Here is an 18429-nt window from a genome sequence, read left to right as displayed (position 1 = left end):
AGTACTTGGCATGAGTTAGCTAGTCAAACAAATCTGCAATCTTGCGCATGACCACTTTGTTAACCATGCGGTAATCCACCCACATTTACATGCTCCCATCACGTTTCTTATGAAACAACACTAGTGCTCCAAAACTTGCTTTGGAAGGTCATATGCAACCTACTTCTATTAACTTATCAAGGTGCTTATGTAATTTTGATAACTTTGGAGACGCAACCCAATCTCTTTAGCAAGGGGCTTCACCCATTGTAACAACTTAATCTTATGTTCTACACTTCGTCGCTCATGCTAGCTGTGAGTCAGCTTATTTGGAACCACAACTTGATAGTTGATATTCCTTCAATAAGTTTTCGATGGCAATAGGCAACATCTCTTGTCTTACATCTTCATCCACCATTGCAAAATTAAGTTGGTTCATCCCTTCTCAATTCCTTCTTGAATTGTATGGTAGATAGGAACTTCTAATTGTTTTTTTTTTTGCCATAGTTTGCAACATGCATGCCTGAACAAAGGAAACCAACGAACGACATTATTACTGATCTAGTCTACTTGAGAATTCTATTCCAATTATCACTTGGAAATCATCCATTGGAATGACACTGAAATTCGCATCTCCTGCCCATTGACAAAGCTTCACTTGCACTTGCTTGGCTACTTAAAGTGTAGGTTGGTTTGTGGAGTTAACCGCTTGCATGCATCTAGCTTCAAGTTGAATCTTTGCATTTCACCCTAGTCTTGGTATCCACCACAACACAGATGCTTTTCCCATAAATCCGTAGCCTTGGGCAAGTTTGGGTTCCTTCATTTGCCTCTCTAACAGTTGAGTAAGTACGTTGCACTCCTTCTTGGGGTTACATTCTCATCCTCATCTTGTCCTTGTGTGCCCCTTTTGCAATGGAAGTTTGCAAGGTAGAGCGAATGGCTTGCCCTAGCCTTGGGAAAGTTTGGGTTCCTGCATTTGCCTCTCTAACAGTTGAGTAAGTACGTTGCACTCCTTCTTGGGGTTACATTCTCATCCTCATCTTGTCCTTGTGTGCCCCTTTTGCAATGGAAGTTTGCAAGGTAGAGCAAATGGCTTGTAAGGGCAATGAGCAATTTGATGAGGGCCTTATATAAGAAACATGCAATTTTGCACCTACCATTAGATGTATTGGGAGGCTTGAAATGAGGATGATACCTTTGTAAGAAACATGTGTTTAGTGATGAGGCAAGTAAGGTGAACACTTATGTAATAGATAGTGATTTTTACAACATTGGTGAATACTCACCCTTTCCTAAAGTGCTTTGTTGGCTAATCTCACTTTAAAACTAGGAAACCTCAATGTGAACGAGGAGTCATACTCCTCTTTTTCAGTAAGGCATTACTCTACTCAAAAAATAAAACCTACACTAGCATTTACATGATGGGATGGTTACCCACCCAATGTGCACAAAACAAGTGGTAACACATCAACATAAAGCCCGAAACAAGCTTGGCCGGTGACTTTTTTGCTCACATACATGGTTGATGTCCTCGTAGACTTTGACAAAGTATTCATCAACTTTGTCCATAAATGATTGCATGTCTTTCATTGACATCCATTTCTTCGTCTTTAAAGCCCTTCCACTTGACTAGAAACTTAAACTGTTGTCTCCTTCATGATGCGAACTCTTGGTCTGCAATGATCTTCTCAACCTCTTGTTTGTATGGTCTTCAGTGGTGCTTTGGTTGATTAACTTCAATTGGATCTTCAGTGTTGATGATGAATGGCTTGAAACACAAGGTACATCTTGATCCAAGTTGGAGGATCAACCTTATAAGAGGCCTTCCCAATTGTGGCCATGATGGGATTGGTCCACATTTGCAAAGTTGTCTCCTATCATAACCACATAGTGACTTGGTCTGTTCATGATGGAGCTTAACAAGTACCATGTCTCCCATGTTGGAGTGCAACAATCGTCTTCTTTGATCTACCACTTCTTCATTTGCTTGGAAGGTCTCTCCAGGCTTGAGGAAGTCTTTGCATTCTACTCCCCATTCTAAATCCTTGTGTTCAGTCTCCATTTTTAGTGAAGACGTATGCTCTCAAACTCTTGTATGGTTTATCCACTGTGGGAGGTTATAGCGGCTGCCAGCCTGGAATGAGTGCAAAAAGACTCTTGTTGGTTGTTGAGCTGTTTTGGGCACTGGAAAAAAAAAAAGCCATGTAGAGTAGCTACACCCAATTCTTTTGCTTGACAGTGAATGAGTGCAAAAGACTCTTGTTGGTTGTTGAGCTGTTTTGGGCGCTGAAACAAAAATAAGCCATGTAGAGTAGCTACACCCAATTCTTTTGCATGATAGTGAGGAAATGGTGCAAGTACTCTAATAGCCTGTAGAATGATAACTTAAAGAGATGTCAAACTGCAAACAGGTGATTTTGAAAGGTATTGACGAGAAGTTCCATTTGAATCTTATGTCTTGGTCTTTTGGAACACTTGCTTTGTTTCTTTTTTCAATTAATACTTTAGTGTTCATACCAAGTATCGTGCTTCAAAAATTTGCCTATAACCACAAGTATCGGCCCCAGGTCCCCAACTTTGGGCAAGTTTCTAATGAAGAAAGTGAGACACTGTTCTATGATCTCGTTGGTAATTGAAAAAGCTTCAATAACCATGCCATCCTTTTTTTCCTCAACCTTGTATTGTTGGCCAGATCTCATATTGCATATGTGGCTAATACCATCTTTGCTTTATTAATGTTAAAGTCTTGTGTGACTTGCCCACATGGTGTCATGACACTCCCATAGCAGCATCTCCTTTAGGCCAGTAGCTTAAGGTGCAAGGAGTTGATTACCATGTTTCAAGAGTAAACCATCTCCTAACAAAAAATTGGCACGCTTTGCCCACTTCCACCAACTTCATGAGGTATTGGCTCATTAGATCTTTGATAAGGTTCTCATTAATGTGCTCCTGCATTGTCGTGGTAACTTACTTTCAAGTGAGTATGAGTTGTAGGGTCATTATCTCGGCCTTCCCACTTAGTGCATTTGCATCTTGATTCATTTGCGTTGCTCATGTTGAAGAAGAAATCAAACTCCACTAGGAATTCTTGCCAATGAGCTTGCTTGGGGGGATTTGTGCAAAAACAGCTAACAATCTTGTTATCCATTTTTACCACAAACTTCGGCCCAATCAAGTAATTCTATGACACTCAGACAAATAATTAGTGCTAACATCTCTTTCTTTTGAGTTATGTACTTCTACTAAGATTCACTGAGCTTACAACTCTCGTACGCAATTTGATCTCTCTCTTGTGATAAGGCTCCACTGAGGATGACGTCTACTTCAAAGGGATTCATGATGCTGGGAAGGGCAAGTATCAAATCCGTCATCATGGTTTGTTTTAAGTGTTAAAGATTCCTTGGCAATTGTGCGTCTAGTTCGACCCAAAACCTTTTGACTAACAGGATAATATTTGTGATAGTAATTGTCGAGTTGAAGAAAGTAATGCATCTCCTTGGTGATGCTATATGATATCCCAAGAGTTTGTAGTTTTCTTATCACCTTGCTTTGCAATATTTTAGTTCACCGAAGAAGTTGAATGCTAAGCTTGCTTGTTCGGTCTAGCAATTCTAAAAAATCACTCTGCTATTAAGAATAACGTATTTGATGGCCTCAGTAGCGTAGTTGTTCTTCTTTATTTCATGAATGATGAGGTTATTTGATTTGATCGTTCAAAGAATTAGTATTTTACTTGTCTTGATTTAGGGATGATTTTTTAGGAGGCGAGTTAGGGCCAATATAGTGGGTTTGTAGACTTTATCATCCATGAAAGTTACTTGTTTAATGATATGAGATTATCCATTCCTTACACTTCTTTTTAGAGATTTCTTAGTTTGGGAGTTGCATTATAGTGGGTTTATGCCATTTGGGAAGGATAAATCCATCGCCTTAGTTGATGACATGTTTTTATTGGCCTTTTATGGAAGCGATTTATTTGAGATAATGCCTTAGCATTGTATTGGTTAGTTAGCCAATCTAAGAGACAAAAAATTGCCTCCATCACCACAAATACCTTGTAGAGACTTGAATATGGGTTTTTTTTTTTTTTCTTTTTTTTTTAAGACTCCCTAAAACAGACTGGGGACATGATTCCATATTTGTAATACTTGAAAGGTATTCCTAGATAACACATTTCATCCCATGTAATAAGCTCTCCAATGTCTCTCACATGGCTAAATTATTTTTTAAGGAGGTAGTTAAATTTCTTGGTTTGCCAATTTTTATAGTGTTTGATAAGGATATCAAGTTTGCTAGTTACTTTTGGAGAACACGTTGGAAAATGTGTAGGATTAACTTAGATGTTTTAAACTCCCTAAAACAGGTTGGGGACATGATTCCATTTTGTAGTACTTGATAGGTATTCCTAGATAACACATTTCATCCCATGTAATAAGCTCTCCAATGTCTCTCACAAGGCTAAATTGTTTTTTAAGGGGGTAGTTAAATTGCATGGGTTGCCAATCTCTATAGTGTTTGATAAGGATATCAAGTTTGCTAGTTACTTCTGGAGAACACTTTGGAAAATGTGTGGGACTGACTTAGATATTTTCTTTTGTTTGCCATCCCTCAAATTGAGATTGGTAATTGTAGTCAGTGTGATATACTTGGATGTATAATGAGAGAAGGACATGGCAATTTAGTTTTCTTATTATAATTCTATGAAAAGGTCCACGGGTAAGAGTCTTTCCAAGTGTTTATTCAATCCCATTGATCTTGTTCCTCTGCCATCAGAGGTTCTTATTTCAGAGCCTGCATCTTTTGTTAATCATATCCATGAGTTGAATGCTTAGGTTAGGCACAAACTTGCCTTGAGTAGTGTTGATTACAAACTTGCATGTGCATTGTAGGGCAAGAGAGTTGAATATGGGCGATAGTGACTTGCTGCAGATGAGGAGGCCTTTAAAGGCTCTCTTGATATATGTATGCTTTGTTTTGATTGTTCGAAATCTGTTTCACATATTTTTATGCATTGCGCTTTTGCATGGAAGGTTTGGAACAAGCTATTCAATTATTTTTGGAGAAAGTTGGGTTTGTCCTAGAACACTGGAGGAGTTCTTGGCAATATATTTTGTGGGGTTTGGGAGGAAGAAGGAAGGAATTGTATTATGGAATTGTGCTTTATTTGCAGTGTTCTTGGGCTTGTGGAAAGGGAATGTAACTTGCTTATATTTTCAGGGAAGAAGTTAGCACATTGGTTGGTGTGGAAAAAAGTTCATTTTATGGCTTCTTTATGGTGTGTGGGCAATGGAAATTTCAAGGGGATGCGTATTTCAGATGTTCAAAGTGATTGGCAGTCTCTTCTTAAGGCGTGCTGATTTTCTTTTGCTGTCTCTTACATTTTGTGTTTTTCTATTTTTGTTTTCTTTGGAGATTCCTAGATTTTATTAAGAGATGTCTTCTCTCTTGATTGTACATTCTTTATCTAATGAATTTCTTTTTCTATAAAAAAATATGGGTGATTGTGACATGGTTTGCTTTAGACCCAGACACTACCTAGAAATTCCTTTAAAAAGCTCCATGCCAACTTCTTTGGCTCTGTCCGCCCTTAAGGAACTTGGAGCTAATGCAAATTTACTTGATTTGCCTAATCATATGATCATTAATCAAGTTTTTAGTATGGACACTTATTGGGGCACTTTTGTGCCACTTGCTTTGCCATCGACTACTCATACATGGTCAACATTTGCTTAGGATCCTTGCCTTGATCAGAAGCTTCGTCGGAGCCCTAAAGAGGCTCGACCCTTTTCTTTGTTGAAGGCGTGCAGTCTCTTCTCTCCCAAAGGTTTGAAGCACTAGCTTCCTCGCTTTCTCTCTTGGGCCTGCTGCTTCCTATCCTTCATTCATCTTCAAGCTTCGCTGCTGTCAAAATCTTTTCTCTCGAAAGGCCTATAGCGATGAGAAAGGACGAAATCTCGAAGGTTAGCTGGAACTTTAGTAGTGTTTAATGTGAAGACACACGATGGTTCTCTCTCTCTCTCTCTCTCTCTCTCTCGCAAGGGACCTTAATCATTCTCCTCACTTTCTTGATTGAGATGTTGTTAGTTGATGATAGGGATTCGTTCAGTCCAGATTGAAGGGAAATCCTTCGACTCGAGATTGGATTAAGTAGGGAATGTTGGAGCTTTGTTTGTTCTTGAGAAGAATCAACAGTATAATCTATGGGTTTGATTTTCTTCAGCTGCAGCAAAATGGTTCTCAAAGGGATTCTTATCTCTTGCTTGAAATTTAAGCAAGGGTGTTCTTAGATCTGGGGTGGGTTTTGTTGATTATTGGACGGTGATTCATGTCACGAGGGAAAGGAAAAATTCTTGGAATTAGGGGACGGATGGACATGCCAAATATATTCTATATTTGTCCCTGAAGGATCCAAAGACGAAGGGTGGTTTCGTTTTGGCAAAGAGTTTGATGTTTTGGTGAGATCTTGTTTGTCAGGCATGGATGGAAAAAAGGAGGATTGTGAATCAATCCCGGAGTCGAATAGTAGTAAACTATGTTGATAGAGTTCCTTCAATTCCTATGCTTGGAATTGCTTGGTTCCTAATGATGGAGTTTACTTTATCCTTGAGGATGTGTTGAAGGTGGTGTGTGCTTGAAGTGAAGATGCAATAGGAGACCTTGCATACAACTTTGCACAATCACTAGACGTCACTAAAGGAGAAGGTTCCACTGGAGGAGGTTAGTCTTGAGGCGGCTAGGGTGTTCTGCATGAACGATGGAATGATGAAGGTTAGGTGGGCTTGGCTTGGGTCTTTGATGATTAATTTAGACATGGGCCAGTTGTTTGAAAGCAATGAAGGCCTTTTAAAATTTCTGATGGGCCTGTTGGTTAAGGAGGCTTGAGAGCATAATTTTGATTTTATATTGAGCTAGATTAGAGAGGTGAAAATTTAGCAAGGTAAATCGCAGTTGGGCCAATTGGAACAGTAGGCCCAAATGCTTATTTAGGCTTCTAGTAAAAAAAGTCTTCTTTTGAAAACTTGTGAGGCCCAACACAAGGTTATTGAAATCTAGGCCCCTTCCATGCCTGATCCTATCATCAATCTATTCTATTTCCCTGGCCACTCGTAGAAGTTAGATAAGGGGGGGGGGGGGTGGATATACAGTCAGTAAACGGTTTCCAAACTCCCATATTAGTTCTTTAAGACGAACAAAAAGGGACTCAATATTCAGTGTGTCATTAGGATGATTTTAGTATGTTAGGTTGGGAAGAAACTGACGTTAATAGCATAAGCATTAGGTTGGTGATTGATTTGGGTTTTGCAGAGGGGTTAGAGGCTGGTATATCCTGGAGAAATAGAAAAATAGAAGATGGATTGCGTGCAAAATATGTTGTTTCAGGTTTTAATTTTGAAAAATCTAAGGGCCCTAAGGTTTAGGCTTGTCGGAAGGCTACTTTAATGGGTGTAGAAACAAAGGAATTATATGAAGAGAAAAGAGAGCGATCTGGTGAGATAAGGCCAAAGAGTATAAGGAGAGATTATGCAGGGGAGTTGAGTATCTTGGAAGATGCACTAAATAAGAGGAAGGATTTAGGAAGTAAAGGAGTTTGCAAAGGAAAGGTGGTTAAAAAATGGGGAGATTTGTCTGATAATGATGGTGATGACTTTAGTGAGTTTGAGTGTAGTGGGTGTTTGTTGTTGGATGAGATTTGAGAACAATATGGTTATGTTTTTGGTTCTTGTGATGATCTCGGGGAGCTATGATATATTCATCTAGGCCCGCTGGAAGGATTAGAGGGGTTTTGTGTTCTTGAAAACAATGGATTGGGCAATAACTTGTATTGCAATGATGGAATTTTACTTACACAAGTGGAGGTGATTCCTAGGAATTATTTAGAAGCCCAAGAGATACTGGATAAGTTGGATTTAAAAATTTGTGATGCTAGAAGGGAAGTGCATTTCGTTAGGGTTAAGTACGAAGTGAAGAAAGGTCAAAGGAAGCTAGAAAATCTTTAGTGCTCGGTGAATAACAATGAAAGGGACTAAAAATAGGTGTTTTTGGTTAATTGCTTTTTTGGCTATATTGTTTTTTCTTTATTTTTAGGGTAAAAGACACTAACCACTCTTGAGGTTTGACAAAAAGACAAGGACCTCCCTTGAGATTTCAAAATTCCCAAGGACCTCCCTTGAGCTTTCAATAATTCCACAAATCTCCCCAAAAGTTTGCCAAAAAGACAAAAAACTCCCCATATAATTTGCAAAAAAGGAAATTTTTTTAGGGATGTTGGTGTCCTAAAAATCAAATGTCAGTAGTGGTTTGTGAGAATTTTGAAATCTTAGGGGAAGTCTGTGGGATGTTTGAAACCTCAGGGATGTCTTCATCGTTTTACCAAATCTCAAGGGAGGTCAGTGTCTTTTGCTCTTATTTTTATTGTTTTTTCTTCTTTATTTCTTTTTTATATTTTCTGTTTTATTTTTTTGGGGCATATTTCTTGTCCCCTTAATGCCTTACATTGTATCCTCTCTTTCTCAATCTAATACACTTTCTTTTATTATCAAGAAAAGATGAAAAACAATTGCTTAGGCTCTTTCCATTTCTCAATCATAGGACACGACACAATGGAATCTATTCTAGATGATGAGTTTGTGACTTCTAATAGTGATTTTCAATGTTATTTGGTTTTGTGGAAATATTATCCCCGCTTCAGGTGCATCATGGAGAATGCTCCTCGAGTCATACCTATAGTTACACTCTTCGCAGCCAATTTCCATTGATTGGGGTAATGTTAGTGTATGACAGAGGACTGCCTTCATAACTTAAGTCATGTATTTGGCAAACTTATTTTGGCATAGATCTAGGACACTGCAATCATTGGGTTTTTGTTTGTGTTGGTATAAGTTTCTTTTTTGTTGGGGTTAGTTTGTAATTATGTGTTTAGTTAGATATAGGGTATAAATACTTTGATAGTTGAGTGTATGTGACAGTTAAAACATTTGAATTCAACATTTTAGATTTGTTTTCCCTCTTTCTTGTGTAACCCTAGAAATGTATGTATAGGAGTTTAAAAATAAATTGAGGACTTCCCCAAATTTATTGAAGGCATGTTACTGAATATATCTAGAAATTGCAGTTTGTAATACAAGTTACAAATCATTTCATGGTTGATGCATATATTTTTAATTTTTACTGGCCATAGTTTTATGTTCTCTTGTTGGAACTTATTTGCACTTATTTTATGAATATGGTTCCTGGAGGATAAAGGTTCTATAATTAATTTGATTCTGATTTTATTAGGGACTCTGACAAGATGATTTTTGAGCGTCTACAGAGAGAATTTGAAGCTGCACGAGCTTCTCAAACTCAAGGTAGCTTTGAAGTTAATTGATTGTCAGTGTGCTTGTACGTGACTGCATATTCAATTGAAAAATGATATGCTGTTGCTAGCACTGTGTTTGATCATATATTTTCTTTTTAAAGATATCAACTTTTGTTTTCTGATGGCATATAATTACATCAAGATGTCAGCTAATTTTCTTGCTCCTCCCTTCTCTCCGGGAATGTTTGTCAAACCCCTTTGAGAAAATGGAAGAATAAAATTACTTCTGGAAAAGACTAAAATGTTGCTTATTTTATGCTACTTTAGACCAAATGTCAAGATTATGGTAGAAAACCTGAACACTAATTTATGTCTATGTGAGATCAGAAGCACAACACCTGCTTTTTGAATATTGTTGAGTAAAATAAAATACTTAAGCTTTATGACCATATTATCCTTAAAAAGCAGAAGAGAATCAATAGATTGAACGAAATTTTTAAATGCTTACTTGGTTACTGAATTTATTAAAATGATTCTGTGTTGGTCACTGTGATTTATTTTTATTTTTATTCTATTGTGGTCGGTCAACATTCTAAATGGGTTGAATTCACATGCAAACGTAGTGCAATTATTGGACTGAAATTGCAATGATTTGGAATGTATGATAACTACTTTATGGAAAAAAAATTCATAGTGACTGACTGAGTATTTGACTCAAATGAATTGGGACTCACATTTTTGTGCCAGCTGTCTGGCATATGTCAGCACTGGAATGTGGACTCTTCAACCAAATACAGTAGCCTTTCTCTCCTCCCTCTCTCTCTCTCTCTCTCTCTCTCTCTCTGGCCTTTACCTTGCTAGCATTATATGTATGGTCACTTTTAAGAATTCCTTTTAAGGCTTTGATGAGTTTGGGTTCCTTAAAGTTGGAATGCTTCAAAATCATTGTTGAAATAATGGAAGCAGTGCTGAACTTGTAAACCAGTAAATGCATAGTTGTTTTGAAGTCAAGAGATCTGAAACTTGGTGGGAAGATAAGAGTTAGGATTGCACTTATAAATTCCTTTCTTCCTAGTATCTTGGTTTTAAAGGGACACGTACTGATTGGCATTTTGTTGCTTTATTGGGTTATTATGGTTCATATTTTTGAAGCACTTGTGGTGCCTATGGTGCTTTGACTTATATGTAAGCTACCATAGCAAGAAGTTCAGCACAAATGCATCAATATACACAATTTTTTGCCCGTTTTGCACCCATAGGATTTCCAAGCATCTTCTCTCTTTACTTTTGTTTCTTTTGTGTGTCAAATAATTGTTTCGAGTAGATTTGATTTGTAGTTGCTTTTAGTAATGAGTGACTTATTTTGCAGAGATTTGCTTAGATGGTGAGCAGTGGAATGATGGGCTTTTAGCTACAATAAGAGAGCGAGTATGATTCTGATGAATGCTTTGTGTTTTCCTTCCCAGATTTAGAAGACTGAAGCAGTTGATATCAGCTGTTCAAGTCAGTTTTTTTTTTTTTTTCTCCCCTTTTTTTTGGGGGTATAATTATAGAGTTGAGAATTAAAGTACTGCCTACTCAGCTTATTCTTCAGTGTTTGGAGTAAATAGTAGCCCACATTGGCATATGATTTTATGTGTCTACATTTTTCCTCATATTGTGTTGACTTTCTTAAAAGCCAATCTAGTTAATCTGCTTATTTTCAGGTTCACATGGAGGCAGACAGAAAGGCAAGTGCAGGGGAAACAAATGCACTGCCAGATCCTCATTTTCTTGGGAAAACTACTTATAAAATTGGGACCAAGGTATTTATCCTCGAAATGTATGCTTTTATGAGCAGTTTGCGGATGGTTGTTTTCCATGGTTCTGGTTTTGAGGAATTAGGTCTGGTTGTTGTAATTTGGTTGTAAAAGAGTACTAGTAGAATTGGGCTTATTTTGAGGGGCATTTTGATGCATGTGGATGTTTTTTTTTTTTTTTTTTCATAAAAATTATGAATAGCTTATTAGTGGAGTAAACAAGAATCTGCCCTAGAAAATCTCATCGCCGGAAACCTCCCCATTCACCACCATGCCCCGGCCGACTGCCGGCGGTCTTGTCCCCATGCTGCAGCATGTGAGTGAAATTCCAGCCACCTTTTTCTGATTTTTGCCTCCATCGAGTCCTGATTCCTTCCCTAGACTTTATTATCAAGCTTTTGAGCATGTTTTTTGCTTAAAGATCCAACCTTTTTTGACCATGCACTTGTGGTAATCCATTAGTAGTTGTTTGGTGTTCGTTAAAGGCTTTTTGTGAGTTTCTTGGATCAATGGCAGTGTTCATAAGTTGATTTGTGAGGCTGTGGCAGTGTTATATCAGTTTGTAGGTTGTTCACCTAGTCTGTGGTTGTTTTGGTGCTTCACCTCATGTGTGGTTGTCCTAATTAGTTTTGATTGTTCTTCTTGTTTGACATTGGTGTGGCTGCTGGTTTGTGAGTGTTGGGATGGCATCTATAAATCCCAAAGACATGTTTCCTTCATCATTGCCACAGATAATGACTGAAAAGTTGGATGGAAAAAATTATGTTCTGTGGTTTAAGACTGTTCGGGTTTATTTTTGCAGGATTAGGAAAATCTGATCCTTTTGATGAGAAGAGAAAAGAAGTGTGGATTCAGGAAGATGCCTTGATTGTTTCCCTCGTGGAATTCGATGGAGCCACAAATTGCGCAGATGTGCATGCATCTAGATACATGCAAGGAGATTTGGGATTATGCCAAGATTCTGTACTTTAGTAACATTACACGTTTTTATGATTTATCCTAGGGGAACTTTCAGTTACAACAGGGAGATGGGAGGATTGCAAATTATTTTGGAGAGATGAAACATATTCAAGAGGAGCTAAACTTTGTGCTACCTATAACCGCCTCATTCGTGAGATGCAGAAGTTGACGGAGTAGATGATAGTTCTTCAGATTCTAGCAGGCTTGAAACCTGAGTTTGAGGCAGTCTGGTCCCAGATACTTAGTAGTGCAGAGTTGCTATCATTTGCTGATGTTTATTCTTGTGTCCTTCATGCTTCCTTTAGCACACATTCTCTTGCTCTTGCATTGGATTTGAGAGGACAGCCTTTGCCACACATGGTGATTCTAGTTTTGAACAAGCCTATCTCGACATCGTCTCCATTCATTCCTTCAAAGAGTTGTATCAAACTACTCTCTTCTGCAAGTTGGAAGTCGGCTCTCAGCTGATTGACTAGCATTTCCTTCTCAGACTCACAAAAAATGCTTAAGTCGTCCTCCAAATCAAAAGAAGAAGCATAGTCTAGTTCCTCTTCTGGTAGAAGCTTCTGATTGTCCTTAAGGACTGACCATAAAGGAAAAAACTGATTGGTTGTGAACTTGTGATGGGTTTCAGATCTTGTGAAACATGCTGAGAGCCCTTGCTTGAACTCTTATTTTCCTCCCTGCTGTTCAAAGAATCATTGTTCCTTGGCCTCTTAGTATCTCTCCTGACTTCATTGGTGATGACTATAGCCTTCTGCCTAGCATTATAGCTCAGCTCACTGTGTTAGGAAGTCCCATAACTCCCCTGTCAGTTCTGTCATGCGCCATATCTTCGGTTGGATTAGAACTCCCGGCGTCATTTGAAGTAGAGGCCCTCTTTTTTTCAACTCATATTTGCTTGGTATTCTTAAACTCCATACGAGCCCACCAGATCCCAAACCTTTAAGCCCACTAGGGTATTTAAAATTTGAAATACCTTTGTTAGCTGTAATACAGTTTGATATAGGGAGTTGTCTAGGAAATAATCCCTCCTGATCCCTGCGATTACAAGAGACGAACTTCTCTCCGCTTGCCAGCGGGAGCACCTTTGTGTACATCACCGAAGGAGACACTTGTTGGGAGCCTCTGGAATACGTTTTTGTCTCGTCGTCAGACTTCCCTGCCCTTTGTATGTTCATGGATCTGCACTCAAGCACCGTAATCTGACCTTGTGATCGTCTACGCCTTCCTTACTGTTCATTGACGTGTCCAGCAGAGCTGCAAGGAAAGCCCTCCAATCCTAGCACTATTCTCCCTCAGGGATGTGTACCTCTGGCTGCCTCCCTACTGTCTTCTCCTTCTTTGGTAGTAAAAATTTGACCCTGCCATTCAAAAGAGTCTTCAGATTGACAGAGCAGCCCTTGTCTCTGAGGATATGATCCCCTCGACCCACCCCCAATCGTCCATTCGCTTCACAGGGTACACCCCTCATCCTTGTCACCCGATTAAATATCTCCTTTATCAGAACCATGAGGGATACATGCCTCCCTGTGAAATATGAAATGCAGAAGGTCGAAAAATCTAGATGATTCATGTTAAACACCTTCCTTTCTAGTTTATATCTCAACAGTGGAATGTCCTCCCATTTCTCGTCCGCTGTTTTTGTTACCCAGTAGATAGAGAAAAGAGGAGAGTTGGCAAGTGCCATTGACTGTGAGGGGGGAAGAAGGTGACTGTAGTTCAAGAAGAGAAGATTCCTGAATGTAAGGATTTAGAAAGAAGAGGGATGCAGTCTGCCATGCTTGCACTCTCGGAGGAAGAAGGCGCCGGAAGGGGAGCGTTGCACTCATTCTTACATCAGTCTTATATTAATCAGAACATTGATAGATAACAATTTGTTTGGCTTTGATCAAAGAAGGCCTCTTTTTTCATTCATAATAATCAGGGTCCTTCATAACAAGATTTATCTTGAACCTTTGAAGTATTTTGGATTACAAGCATGCAAAGGTATGACAGTCCAGCGAAACTTCAGGGGGAAATGTGAAATTAAGGTTGCTTTGGCAGTGGAAGAAGTGGTGATGCCTACTAGTTTATTGAAAAGGAATTACAAGACTGAGCATCTCGTTCTGAAGTAATTGAAGCCTTTAGTCAGCTACAATTAAATGCCCTAGGCTTCTCTAGTTCCATAAATCTCATGCTCTCCAAAAAAAAAACCAATAATTGAGGTTTCTCTTTGTGTTTGTTAGATATGTTTTAGCAAAGTGCCTCTGCTATTATTTTAAAATCTAATTATGTAATGTTGGCACGATTTTCTAGGTGGAATTTGTTGGACAAGTTGTGATATTATCCTGTTCTGTTGATTCTTCAGTGATGCTCTGTTATGGTCATGTAGTCATTTGATACACAATGAACACTTAATATTAGCTATTGTTATATAATTGACATTCTTTTCATGTATTTAAAGGTCTTGTTGGTTTTAATTCGTGGGTCATTTTTAAAAGTAGCTTATTTTTGTCTTGTGCAGCTGATCTGTTGTCTGGAAGGGGCAAGAATTGGCATACAATATGAGACAACCTTTTCTGGTAATCCTTTAGCAACTTATTTCTGGTTGTTTGCTAATGAATTTGTTAGCATGATGTAAATTCCTTCTCATATCACTTGGTAGACAACAATTAGAATTCAGGAAATCTTGGAATGGTGAGACAAATTCTAGAAACTCCATATACTAGTTAAAAATGCTGCTTTTTGATTTTCACAAGGGGAGAGGGTAGGGAGAGAATGATGGGGAGAAAATGTGTATCCAAAGACAAAACTTAACATATCCTTTTAACCTAATACACCCCATATATATGAATATATATATATATATATATTTATATTCACTCATATATATTTATATAAAACATGTTCTTAATTTTTATGACCATACTGTACCTTTGCCTCTTCAGAGGTCCTTCCAGCCTTCCAGAACTTCATCCCCTGCCTCATGCTGCCCAAATAAGGAACATTCACTTCGGTCCACTGTATAATCAGATGGTACCTCAGGATTGATACATGGTGCCTCTCACTGCCCTATTTGGTGAATAACCCAGAAAACCTTTGTCTAACCCCCTTTCTGTCATCAACTGATCCAACAATGAACAACACCCTTGTCAGACACACACAAGCTCTTCAAATCATCATCGGACATACGAGCTCTCCTTGCCTGCCTCATCCTCTTTCAATGAAATCTCTTCATACTTTTCATCCGTTTGTTTCTGCAAGTCCTTAAGCATCCAAAGAAATGGTGAAGAGATGGATTTTTGCACATGAATAGTCATCTGTGATATTAGGTTGCACAATTTTCTTCTCTGCAAATCCTCTGATGCCCCTCAAGTTATCATCTTCAACAACCCCTTGTAGAACATCTTTTATTGTAAATCTATCTTTCAGCTTCTGCATTTGAGTGGTCCTTGCCATCCCCACTTTGTTTGGCTAATTGGGCTTCTTCAATTCCAGTAACTCCATCTTGAATTTTTTAACCCACAGTCCAAGTTTTACTCCATCTTTCCTTTGAAAAATAAGCCCACAGCCTATTTTTAGCATTGTTGGGTCCAATAGTGTTACGCCTATTACAGTAAAATCCAGATCTTAAAACCTCACCACTTCTTTAAAATTGAAATCCCTTTCTTCCGACCATTATGCCTAGTTGCTTAGAGCACGGTTCTTTGTGGGGAGGGGTTTGGCTTGGTTTGCCATTCCGGATTGTGGTAAGCATGAACCACTTATTTAGGTTGATTGATCGAAATGCTACTTTGGATCATAGAATGTTTCTTGAATGATTTACTTAGGATGGAGTAATTACCGGCTGTACTCAAATAAAATTCTTAGTCACTCAAATGGCCCTCTCTCAATCACTCAAAACAGTTCTCTCCTCAGTCACTCAAACATCTCTCTCTCTCTCTCTCTCCCCGTCTGTTAGGATCCGTCCACCATTGCCGCAGCAGCAAAAAGTTCTTTGTTCTCTCTCCATTGCCAGCTTTGCAGCAGCAGAAAGCCCCTTTCTCTCTCTGGTCACATGCTTCAGAGCCACTGGAAGTTCTCCTCTCTCTCTCTCTTTTTCTCTTCCTGGGAGGCTTTGCAGCAGCAGTGAATTTTCTCACATGATTTATGAAATTTTAGAATATTTTCATATTATTTTTTATTTAGAAATGGTTAACAAATCAGGGTTGCCACTTTTGGGGTTTTAGATCCCGACCCCCATTGATTAAGGATGCTACTGACCCATGACTCAGAACATGCGATCCGGTTCACAGTCCCCGGGGTGGTGGGGGTGTACGGCGACCCAGGTAAATATGATTACGCAATCCAAGTAGAACCCAGATTTTTTGCAATTGGGTACCAGCGGTTGTGAACCATTCTCATGCCAGCGGATGTGGCGCCATGCATCAGAGCTAATTGAAGAGCTTCATTGTACGAAGTATTGGGCCTTCTCAGCGCCATAACCCTCCTGCTTTTCTCAATCCTTCACTGATTTGTGGACCACAATCGGCACAACAAATCATTGCCTAAGCAGTTGCTCTTCGGGTGGGTACCCCAATTTACTCAACCTCACCACCATGTTTTGAATGTATATGCATTAGGAATTGTACAATATTTCATTTGCATTTATAAGGCACAATCAAAATGATAAATATAGGGGAAAAAAAAAAAAGACCAGGGGAGCCACTGTCAGCCAAGCCTTGAAGATCCATGGGCCAGCCTTCCAAGTACCTGCATCCACAAAATCAGATCCCAAGTTAGTAAGAGTCCAGTGGGCTTATTTTATAATTTAAAGCCTATAGTGGGTCTGTGCTGGTTTGAAGGCCTAATTAGGCTTAATTTAGAAATTCAAACCTACACTGGGCCTGTACTCAACTTAAAGCCTGTTTGGAGCTCATTCCCTCAAAACTCAAGCCCCTCTTAGGCCTACCTGTAGGAACCCCTTTTTCCTTCTACTCCACTACCCTATGCTCTAGCCCCGCAGCCCTGCTCCACTACCTTGTTCCCCTGCACCAGCCTCTTCCCTTTGGCCTTAAAAATTTCTCTCTTCTCGACCAACAATTACCTTTAAAGCACATAAAAGCTTTCATCATCCAGCAGCCTCAAAACACTTTTGAGAAACAAATAAAGCTGCCTCAAACTCCCTCTCTGTACAAAAATCTTCCTCACTCCCAAGTAGATTTAGATGAAGAAACCTTCTTCCGTTCTAAAGAAGTAAATCCCCAGTATTCTTATCTAACCCATAAAGCTCCAAGCTCCAACAAAAAAGCCATAATCTGAATCAAGACCCACTGAAATTCTTTATTTTTCAGCACAAAAGAGGGTGATTGGCTATCCATGAACTTGGTTATTCGAATCAAATCATTCTTCAACCTATCAAAGTTTAAAACTTTTTCTCTACCTTGAAGGAGTGGTGAAACCCCATGAGAAATTCAGCTTGTGGTAAAAAGATGCCTGGGTAAGAAATTGGATGGATGAAAATTGCTGAAAAAATAGAATGAGATACACGTTAGGTAGAATTCGAAGGGGAAAAAAAGGCTAAAAAGCTGGAAGGTTAAGGAAGTTCGGGTCTCAAAAATTTGAGGTCCTGTTTGGTTAAGGACTCAAAAGAAAATTTCTGTATAATTTTTTTTTGGAAAATGAAAACGACGGATTGTATCATGTATTTGTTTTTTTATACTCAAAAACGCATTTGGTCAACTGTGTTCGAATTGTTCCCAAAAATGAGAATAGTGGAACTGTGTTTGCTTAAGGTGGATCCAAGTGACAATTTGTTAATAAAATAATAATAATAGATATTATTATAATGCTTTATCATTATAAGTATTATTATCATTACTACAATTATTGTTCAAAAATGAGTTATACCCCATATCCATGTCTTTTTTGCATGTGGAAAACTGTATCCAGAAACAGAGGAAACACTTAAATATCATTTCCTGAAAACTGTATTATTTAGGGATATTTTTGCATGTGTTTCTGAAAATGGTTTCCTGAAAACACTGACCAAATGCTAATTGTGTATTCTCTGTATTCTGCTTTTCTAGATATAGAAAACTGTATTTGGAACCTTAACCAAACAGGCCCTATGAAATCCAACAGTTTCTTGTCCTTGCCCTTGTCCTTGTTGCTGGTGGTGGCATGGTTTGAAATCATGGTAGCAGGTAGCATAACATAACGGTAACGGGTGTAATGGGAAATGGGAGTGGCAGATGTTACATAACGGGAAGCAGGCGTAACGGCTGTGAATTTTTTTCAAGCACGCACATACTTACATGTTTTAAGTTTTTAACTCTTCTTAGAAAAAGTTTTTGTGTATTTTGGATCCTTTAATTCAACGAAGTTATTTGGTAAAGGCAAGAAGGTTAAATTTGTTTTAAACCACCA

At 38.6% G+C, this 18429-nt stretch overlaps 1 protein-coding gene across 1 annotated transcript in view; it reads left to right on the top strand.

The window, feature by feature from the left end:
- LOC131152072 (uncharacterized) overlaps window positions 1-18429 on the top strand; it is a 73362-nt gene that overhangs the window by 28809 nt on the left and 26124 nt on the right. The window contains exons 5-8 of the mRNA XM_058103676.1: window positions 9259-9329; window positions 10650-10708; window positions 10987-11085; window positions 14546-14603. Of these exons, the coding sequence (XP_057959659.1) occupies window positions 9259-9329; window positions 10650-10708; window positions 10987-11085; window positions 14546-14603 (287 nt within the window). The remainder of the gene's footprint in view (window positions 1-9258; window positions 9330-10649; window positions 10709-10986; window positions 11086-14545; window positions 14604-18429) is intronic.

This window comes from Malania oleifera, chromosome 3, assembly GCF_029873635.1.
Source record: "Malania oleifera isolate guangnan ecotype guangnan chromosome 3, ASM2987363v1, whole genome shotgun sequence".
In the NCBI taxonomy this organism is placed as follows: Eukaryota; Viridiplantae; Streptophyta; class Magnoliopsida; order Santalales; family Ximeniaceae; genus Malania; species Malania oleifera.
This window is presented reverse-complemented; position numbering and strand designations above follow the sequence as displayed.